This window comes from Lepidothrix coronata, unplaced genomic scaffold (assembly GCF_001604755.1).
Source record: "Lepidothrix coronata isolate B3197 unplaced genomic scaffold, Lepidothrix_coronata-1.0 Scaffold108, whole genome shotgun sequence".
Lineage (NCBI taxonomy): Eukaryota > Metazoa > Chordata > Aves > Passeriformes > Pipridae > Lepidothrix > Lepidothrix coronata.
The window spans coordinates 2,553,696-2,572,541 of NW_016690288.1; the positions used below are offsets into that span (position 1 = coordinate 2,553,696).

Consider the following 18,846-nt stretch of genomic DNA (forward strand, 5'->3'; position numbering starts at 1 on the left):
GGTTCACATAAAAATAATTAGCACAGCATGCATGGGTATTATTTGCTACTAATTATATCACAGTTCATTTCACCAACAGCAACGTGTCACTAAGTCAATAACAACCAATGATTAATACAGAGAATGTATTACTTTAAAATAACCCTTGTGTAACTCCCTGTGTTAAATGAAATACTATTAAGAAGTCCCTGGATAATTGCTTCAGGTGAGTTCCTGACCAGAGTTACTAATACTAACACAAATTGCAAATGCAATTATAGGATAATAAATAATAAGGATAAAAAAGGTGTTAGTGGTTTTATTTGTTCATTTTCTGACTTTTTTTTTGTTTTTTCCCTTCACACATCCAGGCTCAGGGGTGACTAGGCAGATCAAAGCACCAGCTCTACCATTCTGCAACTCCTCACCCACAGCAGTCTGACCACTCACTCTGGAAACAAGCTGGTGTCATTCCAATCCCCCAGTCAGGGAGCACCCAGAGCCCCTCCACCTTGCCACTGAGAGCTCTGGATATACTCTTAGAAAACATCTCACAGAACAGACTTGGGCAACTGCAGCCCAACCACCACCACCCAGGCAGCAGCAAGAATATAACAAACATGTAATAAACCAGCCAGCAAAATCCTCCCCAGAGCCCGCCTCCTGCATCTGCCCAGCCTTGCTCATCTCCCAGCTCCCCTGAGCAAGTCATTTAACTGCTCTTGTTGCCATCTGGAAAGCTGGGACACTTTCGCTGCTCCAGTGCTCACAGGCTATTGGGAGACTTTGTTTACTGGAGTTTGTGAAGAAAACTGAGATTTTTGGGATGAAATGAGTTGTCATCAGCTCTATTGTTCAAGATGGTGGCTCTGGCCTGGATCCAGCAATACACTTAAGCACTTGGTTGTCCCTTTAAAAAGTAGAGTAACTTTTCCACTGACAGTATCATGGCAAATGTATTAAAAAGACCTTAAAAAATAGCATAGACAAAATAGAGCAATGTAATACAAGTGCTGATTCCAAACACAAGAAGAATGGTTTCATGTTGTTCTCCAGAGCAGTCTTCTCACTTTTGGCTTCTGATGGCACCTGCAAGATTTAAACAGATGAAAGTGGCCACACGTCAAAGCTGGAATAAACAACTTGGAAGGATAAAGATTCACAGGTCGGTTTAAGACAGCAAATACAAACTTCTCTTTGCCCATCACTTATTAGTTAAGATGAACTTGGATGTACGTTAATGTTTTTTGCCAATACCTGTCGAACCCCCAGCCAGCTATCAAGTGCTAAATAATTCCAGAATATGGCTCCCAGCCAGACCTCAGCCCAGGCAGGGCTCGCACGCCGAGCAGCTCTGTGGTGTGCTACTGCCCCCGTGTGCAACAAACACTCCTAACAGCGATCCCAGAGCTGGGAAATGCTGTCCTGCTTTTCATCTTTACAGAACTGGCAGAGTTTCAGAGAGGAAATGTCCTGGTGCCCTGCAACTGAAAAATCAAGGGAATACTTCAAGCAGGGATGTCTCTGACTCTGTTAGCATGTGAATGACAGGACACTGCCCCTTCTTGATCATTCTGTAAGAACTTCATACATCTGGGACAGACATTTGTAACAATTTTGTTGCAGCACAGAAAATAATGGATCTTGAGACACCTGGGATGAGATTTTTTTTTTTTAACAGCTCAACTCTTATTTTGGTGCCAAAATACTCAAAATTTGAAAGTTTTCACTGCATTAACTGTAGTGGTTTTGAAAAATTTATTTGAGTGTTACTTTATGAAGAGCAGGTCTCTCTGGGGGCGGGGGGGGAAAAGAGCTTTTAAACATGTCGCTGAGCATGGTTCAGGGCCTGGAAGAGCTCTAGAAATGCCTCAGTGGTCAGTACAAACACCTGACAAGAGACAACACAGACAACTCATTAAAAAAGCAGCAGAAACTCTCAGCTCTGATCAGCTGCTGTGTAACAAAGGTTTCTCTCCAAGCATAAAGCAAAACCAGTTTTCTCCCCTGTCAGACTTTTCAGCTGCTGCTCACCCACTGATCTCCATCTGCAGACACAGCTAAAAGTCAAAATCCTTGCAAAGACAAGGAATCAAAAAATACTGAAGGAAAGAAAAATTTAGGTTTATCATTTCACTTTTATTTCAACCAAAACCAATACTTCTGGCTCTAAATGTTGATAATAGTGTCAATAATAACAAAGGTCACTTTGTCATTTTTACAATGTTACAACAGGACATATTGAAATTAATTAAGAAAGGGAATTGCTGCAGAAAAATACACTACTTTCTCTTGCCTACAAATCCAGTTTTATAATCAGTGGGTTTTGTTTAAAAACAACATTGGCAAATGACAAAAATTCTCAACAGCTGTACTTGGTACCTTGAGAAATGAGCTGCTCAGCAAGCACTTCATTTAATTTGTGAGAAGAAAGATGAACTGGCTAAAATTATCTTCTCTTGTTTCCTAAACATCTTGTTCTCCCATCCAATGTGAATGAAAGCAGGTCTGTGCTCCCACATCTGCCCCAGCTGCAGTGCCAACACTGGGCTCAGGGCGCTTGTCCCCAAGGGGCCAAGGGGCCAGGGACACTTCCATTGGAGCACCTCTCGGCTCTCAGTCCTGGAGATTGGCACAAGCCATTTACCAAACATGCCAAACATGTTTGTGCCAATCTCCCAGGTGCCATCCCATTTTCAACATGTTTTTAAGGAGTTGAGAAGCAGCACAGGAGAGTACAGCAGCTGTCCTCTGCTCCCAGATCCAAGGATTTGAGACCATGCACTGCCATGCCTGGAGCAGGAGCTCTGCTGTCAGGGTTCCCAAGCAGGCTGACTGCACACATGAGATCAGCCCAGGCAGCATCAGTGCTGAAGGGCAAGTGACAAGGACCTGTGTCCTTGATTTTTCTCAGGACACAGGATGACTCATCTCTTATTCTCAAATTATAGGAACTTGCTTTTTTTTCCCAGCAGAATTTGGGGACTGAGAAATCCCCTGGGGGCATTTGAGATCCTTTCCAAAAGGGAATTGGACCACTTGTACTATCTTTCAATCAAGTCCACAGAGCCCTGGGCATCCATGGGCTTGTTCTAAGGGAGCTGCCAAAATAACTAAGAAAATGACAGTTAATTTACCCACAGGCTTGCATCGACACAGGAAAGCTTTTGGGACCCACACTGGAAGAGAACAAAAAGCATCATTCTACTGAAATGGTCCCATATCCTCGGTTCAGGTCATGGGAAAGGTCTTTAATAGTCATTGTCACCCAATGCTTCAGTGCCAGTGCTCCAGGAACAAGTCCCTGAGCTGGGCCTCTGACACACTGCAGGAACTGTTCTGTGTGCAGTTAATACTGCACCAGCTCATGTTGCAGCTTTCCTGCAGGAGAGCACAGAGTGATGTCCCAGAGAAGTGACAACGGGAACGGCTCCCTGGCACCTTCCAGACTGGCCAGGCCTACAGTACACCACAGGAAAGAGAAGGCTGGGCCCAGCCTCACACCTCCTACTCCTTATGCCAAAGGCATAGACATGGAAAACAGCTACATTCTAAAGCTCCAAAACAGTACCTCATCTTCTGGCCAGCCCTAACCTTTGCTATGCAGTAGCTCAGATGGCAGTGGGCTTTTCTGTGCCCTCTCCAACTAGCAGAAGTATCCCTCTGTATTTCTGTTTTACTCATAGACTCTGTCTTTCAAGAAAAATTAAGCCTTTGAATGCAAGATTAAATTCCCAATGAAAAGTACACACCTAGATAGAGTCAGAGTGATAATGGAGACCTAATATCTGCCAGGTAGACGCAGCTGCACAGCAAAGCCCGATGGATCATTGCTGCAGAAAATTCCGAGCCACACAGCCTGTTGCCTCCATCGTATGGCAGGAAAGGCATATGATGTATGGTTCCCCACAGAACTTTATTAACACATTCAGGTTTGTGAAAATATGCAGGCTAAGCTTTTTCAGGTTTGGGAGGTTTTTTTGTTTTGGTTTGGTTTTTTTTCCTTTTGGTTTTTAAATAAGATATCTTCCAGTAACAAAACTGATTTTTAAGTATGGAACAGTCATTTGTCAGGTTTTCAAAGCCATCTGTTTTCAAAGCCTACCTTCCTTGTTGTTTACCACAGGCTGTCTATCTGTTTTAACAACCTCCACTGGGATTTCACATACCTCATTATGCAAAATCACTACTTATGCATTCACTACAGCACTTGTCTAACTAATCTGCACTCACAACACCTCCCACAGAAGATGCAGCATCCCTCTTCAGAGGCTGCAGATCAAAAACAATAGTAGCTGGTGTCATAGCAAGACAAAACACAGCCTCCTGTGAATTACTGTTGTGATACAGGCCTAATCCACCACTGCTCAAAGCTGCTAAAGTATAATAGAAAAAAACCCATATCACAAGAGATTTTGTATCATATGCAAGATAAAAAGCATCTATTTTTAATGTTGAGACTTGTGCTTTTCTTCATCAAGGGATTCCAAGTATTTTGGTCTCCCTGGCAATCTCATGAGCACCCTCAACCTCCTCTGAAGTGCCTCATGATCTACTGCTTGGTTCACCCCAGGCACCATGTGCTTTTCTTGCCAGATTTCCATCTCTAGTAGCAGCCCTAACCTTGGACAGAGCTGAAGCCACTGTTCACAGCCCTCCTCTGTCTCCTGTTCCATCCCTCCTCCAGAGGTATCCATAGAATCAGCAGATCCTTGACAACAACAGACTTCCCAAACTGCTCCAGTCGACCCTGCAGGGCCTGCATGGGGACCCTTTAACCAGAGCACTGATACAATCCATCACATTAAGAGCTGGGAGACGCTTTAATTCATGGATTATTAACGCAAGAGACTATTATGGCTGTGTCACAGAACATCCTCAGGTAGGTTAAAATCCAGAGAGGAAAAGAGAGGACCATAAATTTCTCTATTGACATATTAAATGCACCATATATAGTATTTTCCAAATAATTAAAAACAAAATAACTCAGAATTTATTAACATTATTTTCTTTAAAATAATTCAATAGCTCATCTTCCTTGTAAAATCCATTTACTACCTCTATTTTTTGGTATACTGCAAATTTGAGACCTAAATGTAAATGCAAAACTTGCCGTTCTTACATCTTTAAACACATCTCTGAATCACAGCTGCAATGACATTGCTATGGAGAGATATAACTCTAAAATTCAAAAAGACAAAGTGACTTTAAATTATATTTATTTTACATGGAGAGCAAGGGGAATTCTTGTTGAAGCACAAAAGATTGAGGCTAGCAACAGGAAAAAAAGTGAAGTTTCATGGTTTAGTTATGATTTCCCAGGAAAAAAAATATAATACATCAGTCCTATAAAAGGCGTTTCATCTATGAAACCAAAAACATTTCCTGGGTGAGGTAAGCATCACATCACTATCCCATTTCATATCTAAAAAAACAAGAGACTGGAAATAAAACAAGGGGTGACCTTTCCAAAATGTGGACCTGAACCAGGTACAAGTATCAGAACTCTCCACCCTGCTGCCCTCAGTTCCATTTCCTACCCCAGGGTGCTATTGCATCACAGCCTCAAAGCACTTCTTGGGGTCACTCCAACACAGCAGCAACAAGACTTCCATGATCAGGGACTGCAACACCACCCCTCTCTGCTCAGGGTGGCAGAGGGGAGGAGAGGACACCCTGCCCACTTAGACAGTTGCTGCTGGAGGAGGTTTTAACAGCCGGTTTGGGAACTGTCTCTGATTTTACCTCAAACTGCAGCTCGCAGGGCCCAGACAGCATTGCCACAAATCGTAGGAGCCTTGGTCCTCTCAAAATCAAAATGGGCTTTTGTGGAGTGATTGCTCATCGAGTGAGACTCCGGAACAGAACTCACTGTAATGGCCATGCTCATGTCTCATAGCATGACAGGACAAACCCAGAATCAGTGTGTGTATTTCTTTGTGTCTTTGCTTTCCTCAGACACAAAAGGGAAATCACTCTAAACACTCACTGTTGCAAACCATTTTATGCCTAAATATGCTTTTATTTATAAATGGCTTTATATTGCAAAAGACTGAATTTATATAGCTTCATTAACATTTTTCTATGTAAGAAAAAAAGATTCACTCAAACTCCTTATTTTGAAACACTAATTAAGTTTGTATACACCTGTATGATACACCTCCACTACAGCACGAACTACTGTTTCTTTTCCCTGCATTTGTTTTAATTGGCTTGTTTGTTGTTCTACACAGTACAGGTTCAATAAGTACCTGCATTTTGCCAGGGGAACACTTCATATACTGTTGGTTGATACAACTCTGCCAGCACAGATGTTCACTGGAACAGCTCTAAATGCTTGATCTTCCTTGTACACTTATGAAATATGTCAGGCCCATCACTAGGATTAAACACTGTCATGTACTAACACAGGAGACAGCAGGTATGGATCAGGATTATGTTAGTGTAGGCACTGGTTATATGCAGAATAAAGAGCAGGTCTTGCACAAAGTTGTCCAAATTATTTATATGAATGCCAGCTACAAATAGGATCAGATTAACTTTCAGTTTTGGTAACTACTAGTTTTCCTGGAACCAAATCCTCTGCTTCTACAGATTCTGCTAAAAACATCAGCCTGGCTATCTGAGAGGCGTGAAGACTCCAGCACTTAAGAAGAGTGGTTGGATGGCCCTGCAGCAAAAACTCATTTGTTTGTCATTTGGATTACAGGTTGGATAACCAAGACAGACATGCAAAATGTTTGCATTTAAACTAATACACTCTCATCAGGAACAGTTCTATTGCTCACTGCACAGCTGGTTTTCCAAACAGCACAGAGCAGCAGAAACCATCTTAGCACTGTTCTTAAATATTCCTTGTTAGGTCACTCCTGACATAATTTGGAAAACCGCTAGAATGGGAACTGAAACTGCATTAAACATAAAACCAACAGAAGACAAGCTGCTGAAGACAAACATTACAGAAACAAGCATCCTATAAAAAATGAACCAAGTGGTGTCAGGAGCCCCAGCCTCTGCACAATCAGAAGTGTCAGAGCAGCAGCACTGAGACACCACACCCCAAACCCAGGGCCACGGCAGCTCAGCCAGGCTCTGACAGGGGGGTGTTCTCTGTGTTGGACGAACTCGCAGAGGTGTGTTTACCCAAGAAGCAGCATCTCTTCTTCAGGTTGAAGAAGGAGGCTGAAGGCTGGTGCAATGGCACAGAGACAGAGATTCCACCAATGGCTGCACCACCCACCCCATCTCTCCCATTCCATCGGGCCAGACCCCACCTCTCCACTGCTCCACACGTGCTTTCGCTTAGGGCAGGAGCAGGAATAACCATGGAAGTTTCTCCTCAGCATAACAGGGTTGCCAGAACCTGGCAGAACATTTTGATCATAAAGCGGACAGAGGAGGGAGGAGCATCCCTCAAATGTACTGTTGGTACTACAGCAATAAAACATTATTTTTTTTTAAAGAGTTTAATGTGAGATTCCTGTCAACATTTATTTAACAAGCACTCACTCCCCATTTCCTCTTTGACCTCAAAAGCACTCGTCATTCCAATATTTAAGCACCACACTAAAACAAAATATCAAAGGGTCCAAACTACAGCACAGAGGATGGATATAAATATCAGTCCTTTTGCTTCTAATGGAGCTTGAAATTAACACCACTTCTCTATTTCAGCACAATTTTTCAGAACTTTTAAAAATTCTTTTGGACAAGGGCCACTTCCTCTTCCTGCAAGGTCTGCACAGTGTGAGGCTAAAAGATAGGTCTTGACTACTGCAGAGGTGATCAGAGAAGACACAAAGACTGCTTACAAAATCCTGCCATAGCAGGAAGCACAGAGAATATGCAGGAAATATTTAGTATATACTTAAAAATGGAAAGATAGTTCTCTACAGTTTTTAACCATTTTCAAGAGGAGTAATCTTCAATATACTACTTAAAAATCTTTGTTAAATAATCAAATAGTAAAGACTAAGCTATAAAATGCAGTTACTGTGCAAACTCCAAGAGTTAGGATCACAGATCAGCCTTAGAATTAACTTTGACAGCAACCACTGGGGAGAAACCAGATAAAAGATTTTGCTCATCTATGGGTTTATCGCTGGGGCTCCTTTGGTTCCCAAGACCTCAGAGCCTAATGGGTTCCCAATCCTACTCTGTATATAGAATATATATAGAATATATATAATATCTGTCTATATTCTGTATATAGAATCACAGTATCATAGAATTTTTTAGGTTGGAAAAGACTTTTAAGATCAAGTCCAACCATTAACCAAGTACTGACAAGCCCACCATCAAACTAGGTCGCCAGGTGCCACATCTACATGGTTTTTTAAAACCTCCAGGGATGGTGATTCCACCACTGCCCTGGGCAGCCTGCACCAGTGCTTGTCAGCCTTTTCCTCAACATCCAATCTAAACCTCCCCTGTGGCAACTGGAGGCTGTTTCCTCTCATCCTGATTTTTGTTCCCTGGAAGCAGAGCCAGACCCCCACCCGGCTCCCCCCTCCTGTCAGGGAGTCACAGAGAATGAGAAGGTCCCCCCTGACCCTCCTTTTCCCCAGGCTGAGCCCCCCAGCTCCCTCAGCTGCTCCTCATCAGACTTGTGCTCCAGACCCTTCCCCAGCTCTGCTGCCCTTCTCTGGACACACTGCAGCACCCCAATGTCTTAACATCCTCGTAATCGGCTGGAAGAGCTTCTACTGCCAGCTTGCAAATGGAAAAACTAATAAGGTTACACTCTGCTACACTGATCCAACCTGCAGTAACACTACCACAGCTCTCCTACAGCTCTCTGCAAAGCACAGGAGATGGGGAAATTCTCAAAAACCCTGAAGAACATAGGGAGCCGAAATCCCACTGAACACCAGGATTTGTGCTCTCAGGTTAGATAACTTGTTTAAATACTGCCTTGAAGGGCTCCTCTGCCCTAAAAAGATTGCCAAAGCTTCCTCTGCTCCTACACATCTCTTGCAGCCAACCTAATAAATATTAGGTGAGTGAGAGAAGATCTATTGCTCACACTGTTCCACTCCCTATGTGTCTGGAGCTCACTTTGCAAGATCTCAGGGACCTACATTCAAAATTTTGAGTCAATATGTTTAAATAAACTAATAAAAATCCACAATATTCAGCAATCTTTCTTCCCTGAAAATGTCTAAAACCAGGGAAAGTGCTCCCTGATTTCTCTGCAGAGTGTGATCAACCAAAACTGAAGACTGATGGATACCCCGGTGCAGGTTTCTTCCCAGAGATACCAGCTCTAATAGGAAGCATTTGTGATGCACCGGAGAAACCCTGTCACAAAGGGTACAGCACATTTGATGTGCTTATTTTTAATACCAATAAACACTCTAGTTTCCCAACAGCCCTTCGCAGTCCTTCAGTGTCAAAAACCTGGCAACAAGACTGCACCTGCGACGTGTTCATCTTTAAATCTTGACATCACAGGAATATATTAATCAGAGAGATTTAGGTTTGGATTAATATTTTTGCCCCAACTTAGTTCTAGAAATGAGTGGTTTGAAACTGATTGCTTTACTATGTAGTTTAAATTTGGATTTTGCAGCAAGGCTGCAGAGAACTTAATTGACTCATTTTATAGCTTAACTCTCAGCTACAACATCAATATTAGAAGAAGAAATGTCATTTCTAATTTAACTTAATTTTTGAAGAACATGTTTCCGTAACCTTTGGTATGTAATATCTTTTTATTTTACTTGAAAAACATCTCTTTTAAGTGATAAAGTAGGCTAATAGGACAGCTAATATTCAGTTAACCCATATTTTTCAAAGTAAACAAGCCCTTTCGCATAAATGGAGGCCATCAGCCAGCTTTGGTCTAATTTCTATAAACTCAAAAGAAAAATCACTCCAGAAAAGAAATAACTAGAATACATTCTATGCAGATTTGAACTGGGGTCTTTGTGTAGGCAAAGCCAGTGGCTGTCACCACGAACCATGCTACCAATGTATGGAGGTCTCTCGACTTTAGAGACTGTGGGCATATTTATGACTTTTAAAAAGCCAACATTGTACTCTGGGATTGGAAGAAATATGTTTGCTGACTTCAATTAAAATATTTAAGCTTGGGTTTTAAATCAAGCTCCAGCTCAAACTCAAATTCCTTGCTTCTAAGGTTCTGGTCTAACGTGAATATGTAATGCACCATGTTAAAGAAAAGGGAAGCAAAATCAGAACATATGTGATTTAAGAGCCACATTGAGAGAATTTAAAACCAATTCTCTCTTCTCAAAATACTAAAGGGAGAAAACCTCCTACTCTAAACCTTAACTAGACTCCATCCAGACCCCTTAGCCCAGGAATTTGAAACATGAATGCTGTCCTTTTTTAAATCTTCTTTAAATCTTTTTAAACTCCTGTTAAGTTTGGGTCCTCCTAGCTATACCCTTTAAGGTGGCATCCTTAAAATGGATATTTAATGAACAAAACATGAAGTTCAAGTTTGATGAAAAATACTAGTCTAACCTTTTCTATGCTTTTGCAGTTACTGCCTCACTCGGTTCCAACTTTCTCTCCTTTATTAACAACCACCTTTAAATCAGGTAACCATAGTGATGCTTTTCAACCTGGATGTCTTTTGTTTGGTTTGCTTGAAGACGAAGTCATAACATAATTTTCATCAACAGCTCTTATGAAAAACTTAACATCAAAACTGTGGCAATATTTCAAGTAAAGTATGAGAGGCAGTGGCTTTCCATGGAAAAAACTAATTTACCTTTAGCTTTAAATAAAAAGAAAGTACAGTGTCTTTTGGTACAATATTCTTACCTCAGTTTGGAGCAGATTTGAGTTCTCCTAAGCTTATTTCATTCTGTTGGCATATACAGAGAGCAAATCAGAGTGAGAAGCTGAGTTCCACCTGGCGTAAGCAGCTCCTTAATGTCTGTTGTTAGGACAGAGCTCAAGGGTCACAAAACACATTGTGCCAGGTGCTTCCCACGTACAGGTGGCAGCAAGTCAGCAAAAACCACCATGAAAGATCAGGACACGCTGGCACAAAGACTAGAGGGCTCAAGGGATTTCCTTAGCCATTTCACTGATTTGATAAAAATGCAAAAACCGCTAGCAGTAACTACATTAAATTTTAAAAATTTTGAATTTATAATTCAGTCTGATTTTTTCAGGAGGGGCATAAAGCTGAATGACATATTAACTCTCCTTCCCCAGGGCTCCATGTGTCACACAGAGTCTCAGAGATGTGAGGGAGTCTTGCTTTGACTTGGTCCTGGCAACACACATGTACTCTTTACAAATCCATTATGTGTCACACAGTATCTATAACTATAATCTTACTTAAAAATTGCATTGTCAACATAAATTTCACGAAAAATAAGCTTAACATTCTACCCTACAGAGTACACTGTAAAGCTTAAATGTGTCAGATATTTCCACCAAGAAATGTCATCTGGGAAAACAAAATAATCATAACAAAATGGAAATATTTTGTTTTATTTGAAAATATCTTGCTGGAAAATAAAAGTCAGACTGGGCAACCCAGCTCTGTTCTTTGCCTGCCCCTCTGGAAAGCCTCAAAAGCATGGCTCCTTCTGTGGAGGAGGATTAGCACCTGCATGAATCCTCTAGGTTTTCGTAAGAGGGGACAATGTTCTCCCATTTTGGATCTCTTGCAAGGTTCATTCCTGAATCATGGTCTGCAAGCTTGCTTCAGACCAAGAGAAAACAAGAGCAAGCAAACAAAAAACATGCCTTGTCCCTGAGAATAACGTGGATAGCACAGAGCACTGCCCTGCCAAAGGCATCGCCAACCGAGCTGAGGTGGCCTCAGGCAACCACCTGATGCTGCATTTGGTCTTTTGCCAGACCTGTCACAGAGGTGACTCAACACTGGGCCTTTACTGGGTACAGTGGGACAAAACCTTCTCGGTTTGGTGACCCTGGTCATACCTGACATTTCTCTCAAACCACCTGCACCTGAAGGTTCAGAAACCAAGCTAAGGAAAAGAAAGATCTGCAGTATCACTTACAGTAAAAACCCTCAAGATTAAAAGTTTTTCAAAATGTGGTGGGTTGACCATGTCTGGGGGTCAGGTCCCCACCAAAGCTGCTCTGTCACTCCTCTCCTCAACAGGGGAAAGAAAATACAACAAAAAGCTCATGGGTGGAGATAAAGACAGGGAGAGATCACTCACCCATTACCGTCACGGGCAAACCGACCTGACTTGGAGAAATTGGTTTATTACCAATCAAATCAGATTAGGACGATGTGAAATAAATTGTCTTAAAACCTTCCCCACACCTTAATACCTTCTTCCCAGGCTTAACTTTAGTCCTGATTTTCTCCCTCCTCACCCCAGTGGCATAGGGGGACAGGGAATGGAGGTTGTGGTCAGTTCATCACGCATTGTCTCTGCTGTGTCTTCCTCTGCAGTGGGAGGACTCCTCACACTCTGCCCCAGTTCCAATGTGGGTTCCTCCATGGGCTGCAGGGGGGTCTCTGCACACCCCTGGCCCTCCATGGGCTGCAGGGGCACAGCTGCCTCACCATGGGCTGCACCAGGGGCTGCAAGGGAATCGCAGCTCCAGCACCTGGAGCACCTCCTGCCCCTCTTTCTGCCCTGCCCTGGGGGCCTGCTGAGTTGTTCCTCTCACATATTCTCACGCCTCTCTCTGGCTGAAGTTGCCTCCCCCACATCTACTTAACTCCGTTACCACAGAGGTGCTACCTCTGATGGGCTCAGCCCTGGCCAGAGGCACATCCACCCTGGAGACACCTGACAGTGGCTCCACTGGACAGAGAAGCTGTATCCCCCCACTACCAAAACCTTGTCACACAAACCAAACGCAAAAATTAAGAGCCAGACTCCTACACAACCTGGGTTGAAAGGAAGGAAGGAACACAAGTGCTGACACATTTTAGATCAAAAAGAAGCCAAAACACAATGCCTAACACTCACAGGACCATCCAAAGAAATTGGAAGAGTTTTTTGTGTTCAAGAAGAAGGATCTGTAGGGTATTTTTCTCATGGCTCCCACCAAATAACACTGTGGGAGAAAGTAAAGGCACTCACCATCACAGACAGCCCACACACTGGGCACACATCACTGACCATCTCCTTAATGGCCTAAGGCCAAGGCATTTTCTTCACCTAAACCCCAGAGTATTTCACCTAATACCAGACTGGAAACCTTTTATGATTCTTCTGTTTCAAATGATTCTATAAAATGTTCTCCAATTTATCCCATTTTCAAGTGGGGAAAAAAAGAACCCTCCTTTTCATAATAAGGTATATGCCTATTCATGTATTTTTATAGTATAACAATCAAACCATTAATTATGACCAAACTTCCATCATTTTACTCTTTCATCTGTGTAGGTGCACTTTTATGCTCCTTATCTGCCTTATAACTTCCTGTTTCCATTATGTCTTTCTTCTTCCCTACAGATTCCCTAAAGATTATATCCTCTTTAGGATATCCCTAAAAAGATAGAGACTGTACCACACATGGTGACTAATAGCACAGCAAGACCAAAATTCAAACACAGATATCTGGACCAACATTTTGACTTTCCAGTTAAACTCACCTTAATTAGCATGCAACAAGCAGTAGGATTTTTACTATCAGGATTTAAAACAGGAGAGATTCAAGTTGATTTATATATAAGTAATATTTTATTTACTTTATAAAATGAGTATTTTACTCTATTTTGACACTGGAGGGGGTGATGCTGTTTTTAATTAGTTTACTCTTTTCACTTTTTTAGTGTCAAGAAAACAAATGGAGCAATATAAAAATAATAGCAAATCAGCTATAATCAGGGGATCTATAATGTAACCATAAAAGAAGCACTTTCAAAGCACTTGCAAAGTTCCAGCCACATGATTCCCATTAACTGTAATGAGCACTGGACAGATAAATTCACACATGTTGCTTTGAAGATTTGTACTAAATTGGCCTCATCTTTGTTAGCACTGAAGGAATACTGATGTTATACCATATGAAAGAGAAATAGTTCAATTTGCCCCCTGCAATCTTCTTCATTATCCACAGAATTCTCCTGTAGCCAGTCATAATACAGATTCATAATCTCTCCAATTTTACAGACTGTTAAAAATATTAACTATAGCACAACAGTCACCCTCTGCAGAATGGAGTGCTAAAATGCTCCTTTGTTTAAGCACAGGCCCAGCTAGTTGTGCTCTGAAGCACATCAAAGGCCTGAACAAGTGGAACAGCACAGGGAGAAAGCTGCTGCTGTAGAAGTCAATCCATATTACCTTGCCAAGTCTTTAATTGCTATGCATGTACATTTGGCTTGATCTTGTGTTGCTTTGAAGTGAAGATATTAGCTTCAATTAATCCCAAAATGACCTCAAGTTATGAGCTTTGGGGAAAATAAAGAAACCCAGAAAATGGCACAGGACCAATGTGAGCTGCTTGCCGTTTTATTTCCTTCTTTTCCCCCTTTCTCCTCTTGTCTGTTTAAGGACAGGATTTTGTATTCATGGATAATGCTAAACAGACCCTGCAAATGAAGCTGCTTCTCTGCTGCCCAGGCCAGAGGAGCTCCAGGCTGTGTGAGCAGGTGACTCCCCACGGCTCCCTCCCTGCTCTCTGCTGCCAGAGTGGCTGCTGGCCCAGCGCGAGAGACGTGACACGTGTAGCGCAAACACCCCTCAGCTGATGCAACAATCCAACATAAACAACTGTAAATCATGAAGACAAAACCCCAGAATCCATGGATCCAAAACCGTTCTTCAACTAAAGCACTTTGTAAATGGAGGATTTACACAAGTGAGCCAGCTACAAGGGCTGCACTGCTACTGGTGCTGACAAAAGCCCTTGTCACCATCTTCCTATCTACCACTTTCATCCCAATGAGGACACAGCTTCTAAAATTAGTCATTTTAGGGTTTTACAAAGGGGACACATCAACACTGTTAGTACCCAGAGGCTCATACTGAAAAATCTATATACTACTTTGCTTAAAACTGGGGGAAAAAACTACCAATCCACCAGAAATTTTAAGGTCTCAAATAACATTCCTATACCAGTCAGAAATCAAAACTGCAATGCAAGCATGTGACAGAGTCCGGATATAGGCTGCAGCTAAGTCAAGCCACTTTTCCCACTATAAAAAAATTCTGCTTTCAAAGCTCTGCTGCTCTTGGTCAAACGCTCCAAAGATGCAATGACTGCCAACGAAAGGTTTTAGTGAAACAGGGCAATTGTTAATCCCAATGGAATACAACAGATGTGTAGCGTGGCGGTACTTTACATGGTAAAGAAGGAAGCGCGTTCCTTGTGAGATGGTGAACAAAGAGGATTTATTTCAAATTCAGCGCTGGTTTTATCCCTTCAAACCATGTGACTTCTTTGACCAATAAGGTTGTCTGTGTTGGCGCATGCTCCCTTGGGCACTCTTGCCCTGGTACATCCCTTGTACCTTAAACACCCCCCCTACATCACCGCCCTCTTAATTATCTAAAGAAGTCACAAAAACAGTGCAAAAACAACAGTGCAAACAATCAGAACAGTACATTGTAAACTACCAAAGCTCGCAATGACCCAGCACATCGCTTGCTTGGCCTCTTATACCTCTATGGTAAACTTTATAAAACTTTCTTATATTCCTAAAAGGTAGTGCAACTTGGAGAAATAACTTTATTAACCTAAAGGTCTTAGCTCAACCATGTATAAACTTATAACCTTTATTAATCTGAGCGTTTTTAAATAACTGGGGAGTTCAGCTTTATTTAAGAAACAGGATAAGCTTAGCAAAACTAAATTTTCTTAAAGCGACCTTGTGTAATGTTATTTTGTGAGGTGTTTTGTGTTTTAATATTTATCCAGTCAAACAACTCTCTTTATTCATTCACTCTTCTCATTCATCGGCGGCCACCACTCATTCACCTCACGCACATTCACAGATTTTTTACTGACTGCTTTTTACCACATTGGTCGTCCCTTAATGTAAACCTGAAACCTGAAACATTAACATAACTCTTTTACAACTTCTGTGTTACTCTGGTTCTTGCTGCTGGATTGTGTACCTAAATAGGGTTTTACACACCTGGAAGGAATCCACTTAAGTTCTTTTCCTGTAGCCACACAGCCTCCCCGCCAAGTCACAAAATCTAGGGATCTCGTCCACTGTCCTGAATTCAAGTTTCTTACCATGACCGGTGGTTCGGGAGAGGCACAAGTCTGGGGCCTATGTTGCCTTTCATACTTACTCTTTTCAGTGCTGTCACAATTTAAAAAATTGATAACATATGTGGCTTTTTACAGATGTTTTTGCGGGCTACACAGATTCTTCCCCTTTTTTGTTGTTTATTGGACATGTGTTTCAGTGTGTGATGTGCTCTTTCAATAATTGCCTGTCTTATGGGTTAGTATGGGAATGCCTGTGACGTGAGAATTTTCCTATTTGATAGGAAGTGGAGCCGATTTATTATTAGTGTTAATTATTAGTTAATCTGCTTTGGGATACCAAAGGTTGCTAAACAACTAAGCCAGTGTGTTTTACACTTTTGGTGTTTTGTTCAGTGGATGCTGTGGCAGTTATGTTTTGTGGATGTGTATCTCAGTTTCTGTCAGTCATTGGCCCTGGCATGTTAGCATGTGATTTTGTGTGTATTATATAGAAATCAAACCTTCTATGAATCACAAGAAACCAAACAGAACACATTTCAGACAACAGGTGAGGGTTAACAATATCTCAAAGAAACTAACTTTCAAAAGGGGGGATTAACCTTATAGTATAACAGGAATTAGTTACAACATTAAAAAGTTGTTTAGAAAATTTCCCCAAGGCAATATGAATGGCAGCCAGTTCCAGAACCTGTACAGGAGTTTGGTTCATGGTCTGTACTTCTCATTCCCACTGTTCTGTGGCAGGATTTACTAAAGTCATTGCAGCCTTTCTTGTTTTTCCCAGATGCATCTGTGAAGGCCCTGAGGCCTTTTACTGGTTCATTTTTGCATCTGGTTGTGGCCTTTAAAGGTAAATTACCGATTTCCGCCCACAATCTGTGTTTAGGGAGATGGATTGAAATGTTACTATCAAAGTTTGCCAAGGCAGCTTGGAATCCTGCTTCCTCAGCCAGTATCCAATCCAAATTGTCCTTCATAGTTGAGATGTAGATGATGGCAGGATCCCTTCCATCCAGTTCCTGCAGTCCTTTAATCCTCTGCCTTTAATGACAAGCTTAGCAAACATTTCGTTAATGGTCCACACAGTCTTAGGTGGTGTGTGGGGCAGAAAGAGCCACTCCAGAATTAGCAGCGGGTCTTTCTCAGTCTGATCCCACTGAAACAAGACTGCAAATGGCTGGTACCTGTTGGGAACTAAGGCCAGGCAGATTTGCAGTTCAGGATTTCTCCTTCTGCCCTGCCTATTCTCTATTGCCTTGGCACAAATGTCTAACGTCCGCTTTGTCTCTGCTGTCAGAGACCTGTTAGATGTTAGGTTGGAGTCTCCCCTTAGCAGCACAAATAGAGGGTGTAGCTCATCTGTGGTTATGCCTAAAAAAGGCCTTAACCAATTTATGGCCCCCAGGAGTTTTTGCAACTCATGTAAAGTTAAAGTGTCCTTTACCTCGAGCTGCAGTGGCTGTGTGGAAATTTCTTGCTGTGTGATATCCTCCATCCAAGATAAGTCCAGGGTTGTGATGGTTGGATCCTTTCTGAAACAATCTGAAATCCTGCATCTTGGACAGTTTTGGTTAGAGCAGTAATAACAAATGGCAGTTCATTTCTTATGGCGGTGGTTATTAATGTGTTGTCTACATGATGGTGTATGATAATTGTCTGATTTTTCGTCAGGTTGTTTTGCATCCTCCAAGGAAGAACAGCCCAGCAGGGCTGGTGGTCTTGCATGGGCTGTACATTGTTCAAGGCCATGATGGAAAATGTAAACCTTGGCACATTCTCAGGGTGCAGAAGGATGGTAAACAAATAGTTCTTTAAATCAATTATCATTAGAGGCCAATTTGCTGGTAGCCTTGTAGGTAAGGGCAGTCCAAGCTGCAAAGCTTCCGTATGCTTTATGACTGCGTTTTCTGCTCTTAATATTTGCAGTGTTTTCCACTTCTCACCTTTCTTGGGGGTGCAGAATACAGGGGTATTTTTGGGGCTGGTTGTTGGCATATCGTGGCTTGCTTTAAGCTGCTTCGTCTCTTGCTCAGGAAAGCGGATGGTAGAGAGGAGGATAGCAAGCAGCACGGCAGCAAGCAGTACAATGCTTGTGGCATAGCTTTTGCCTTGCTCATGGCACCCTTGGTATAACTCAGCCCATTCCCTGCTGCTTAGGTAGTTGTGGGATGTTGCTGCTAAGGGTCTCCAAGGGAAATCTCTCTGATACTGGTTACTGTCACCACATGTAACACAACTAGCTCTGTGTCTGGCCTCATCTTTTACTCCTAACTGGGCTTTTAGGGTTATAGCAAAAGGGTTAGATTGGTGTTTCACAGAGCTAACTCTTTGGTAGGGTTGAACTAACTCAGCAATGCTGTAGCCTTCCCTTTCAAGAGGGGTTTGCAAAGCTTCTCCACAGCTTGAGCTTGCCTTTTCAAAAGCCAATTGCTTATACAGCATCTCTCTGGCTTTATCGTATTCCACTTGTTTGTTTAAAACAGATTGCAGCCGATCTAAACATCTTGAATTTGGCTCAGTATAATTTTGTAATGCTTTTGTGGAGGACAGGTTGTTATTTTGGTCTGTAGTGTGAAGGTTTTTCATAGCTTTCAGGGCTTGTTTGGCTATTACATCGTATATCTCTCTATGGTATTTAGATTGTGTATCTATTGAACTATAATTTCCATCTCCGGTTAACTGATGTGCTGTTACACCTGCCTGTGGGTCACTGGCATAAGCAGA

General features: G+C 42.1%; 1 protein-coding gene across 1 annotated transcript in view; it reads right to left on the minus strand.

Annotated features, from left to right (window-relative positions):
• LOC108501805 overlaps positions 1-18,846 on the minus strand; it is a 72,430-nt gene that overhangs the window by 51,933 nt on the left and 1,651 nt on the right. The window contains exon 3 of the mRNA XM_017824041.1: positions 17,567-17,678. Within this exon, the coding sequence (XP_017679530.1) occupies positions 17,567-17,678 (112 nt within the window). The remainder of the gene's footprint in view (positions 1-17,566; positions 17,679-18,846) is intronic.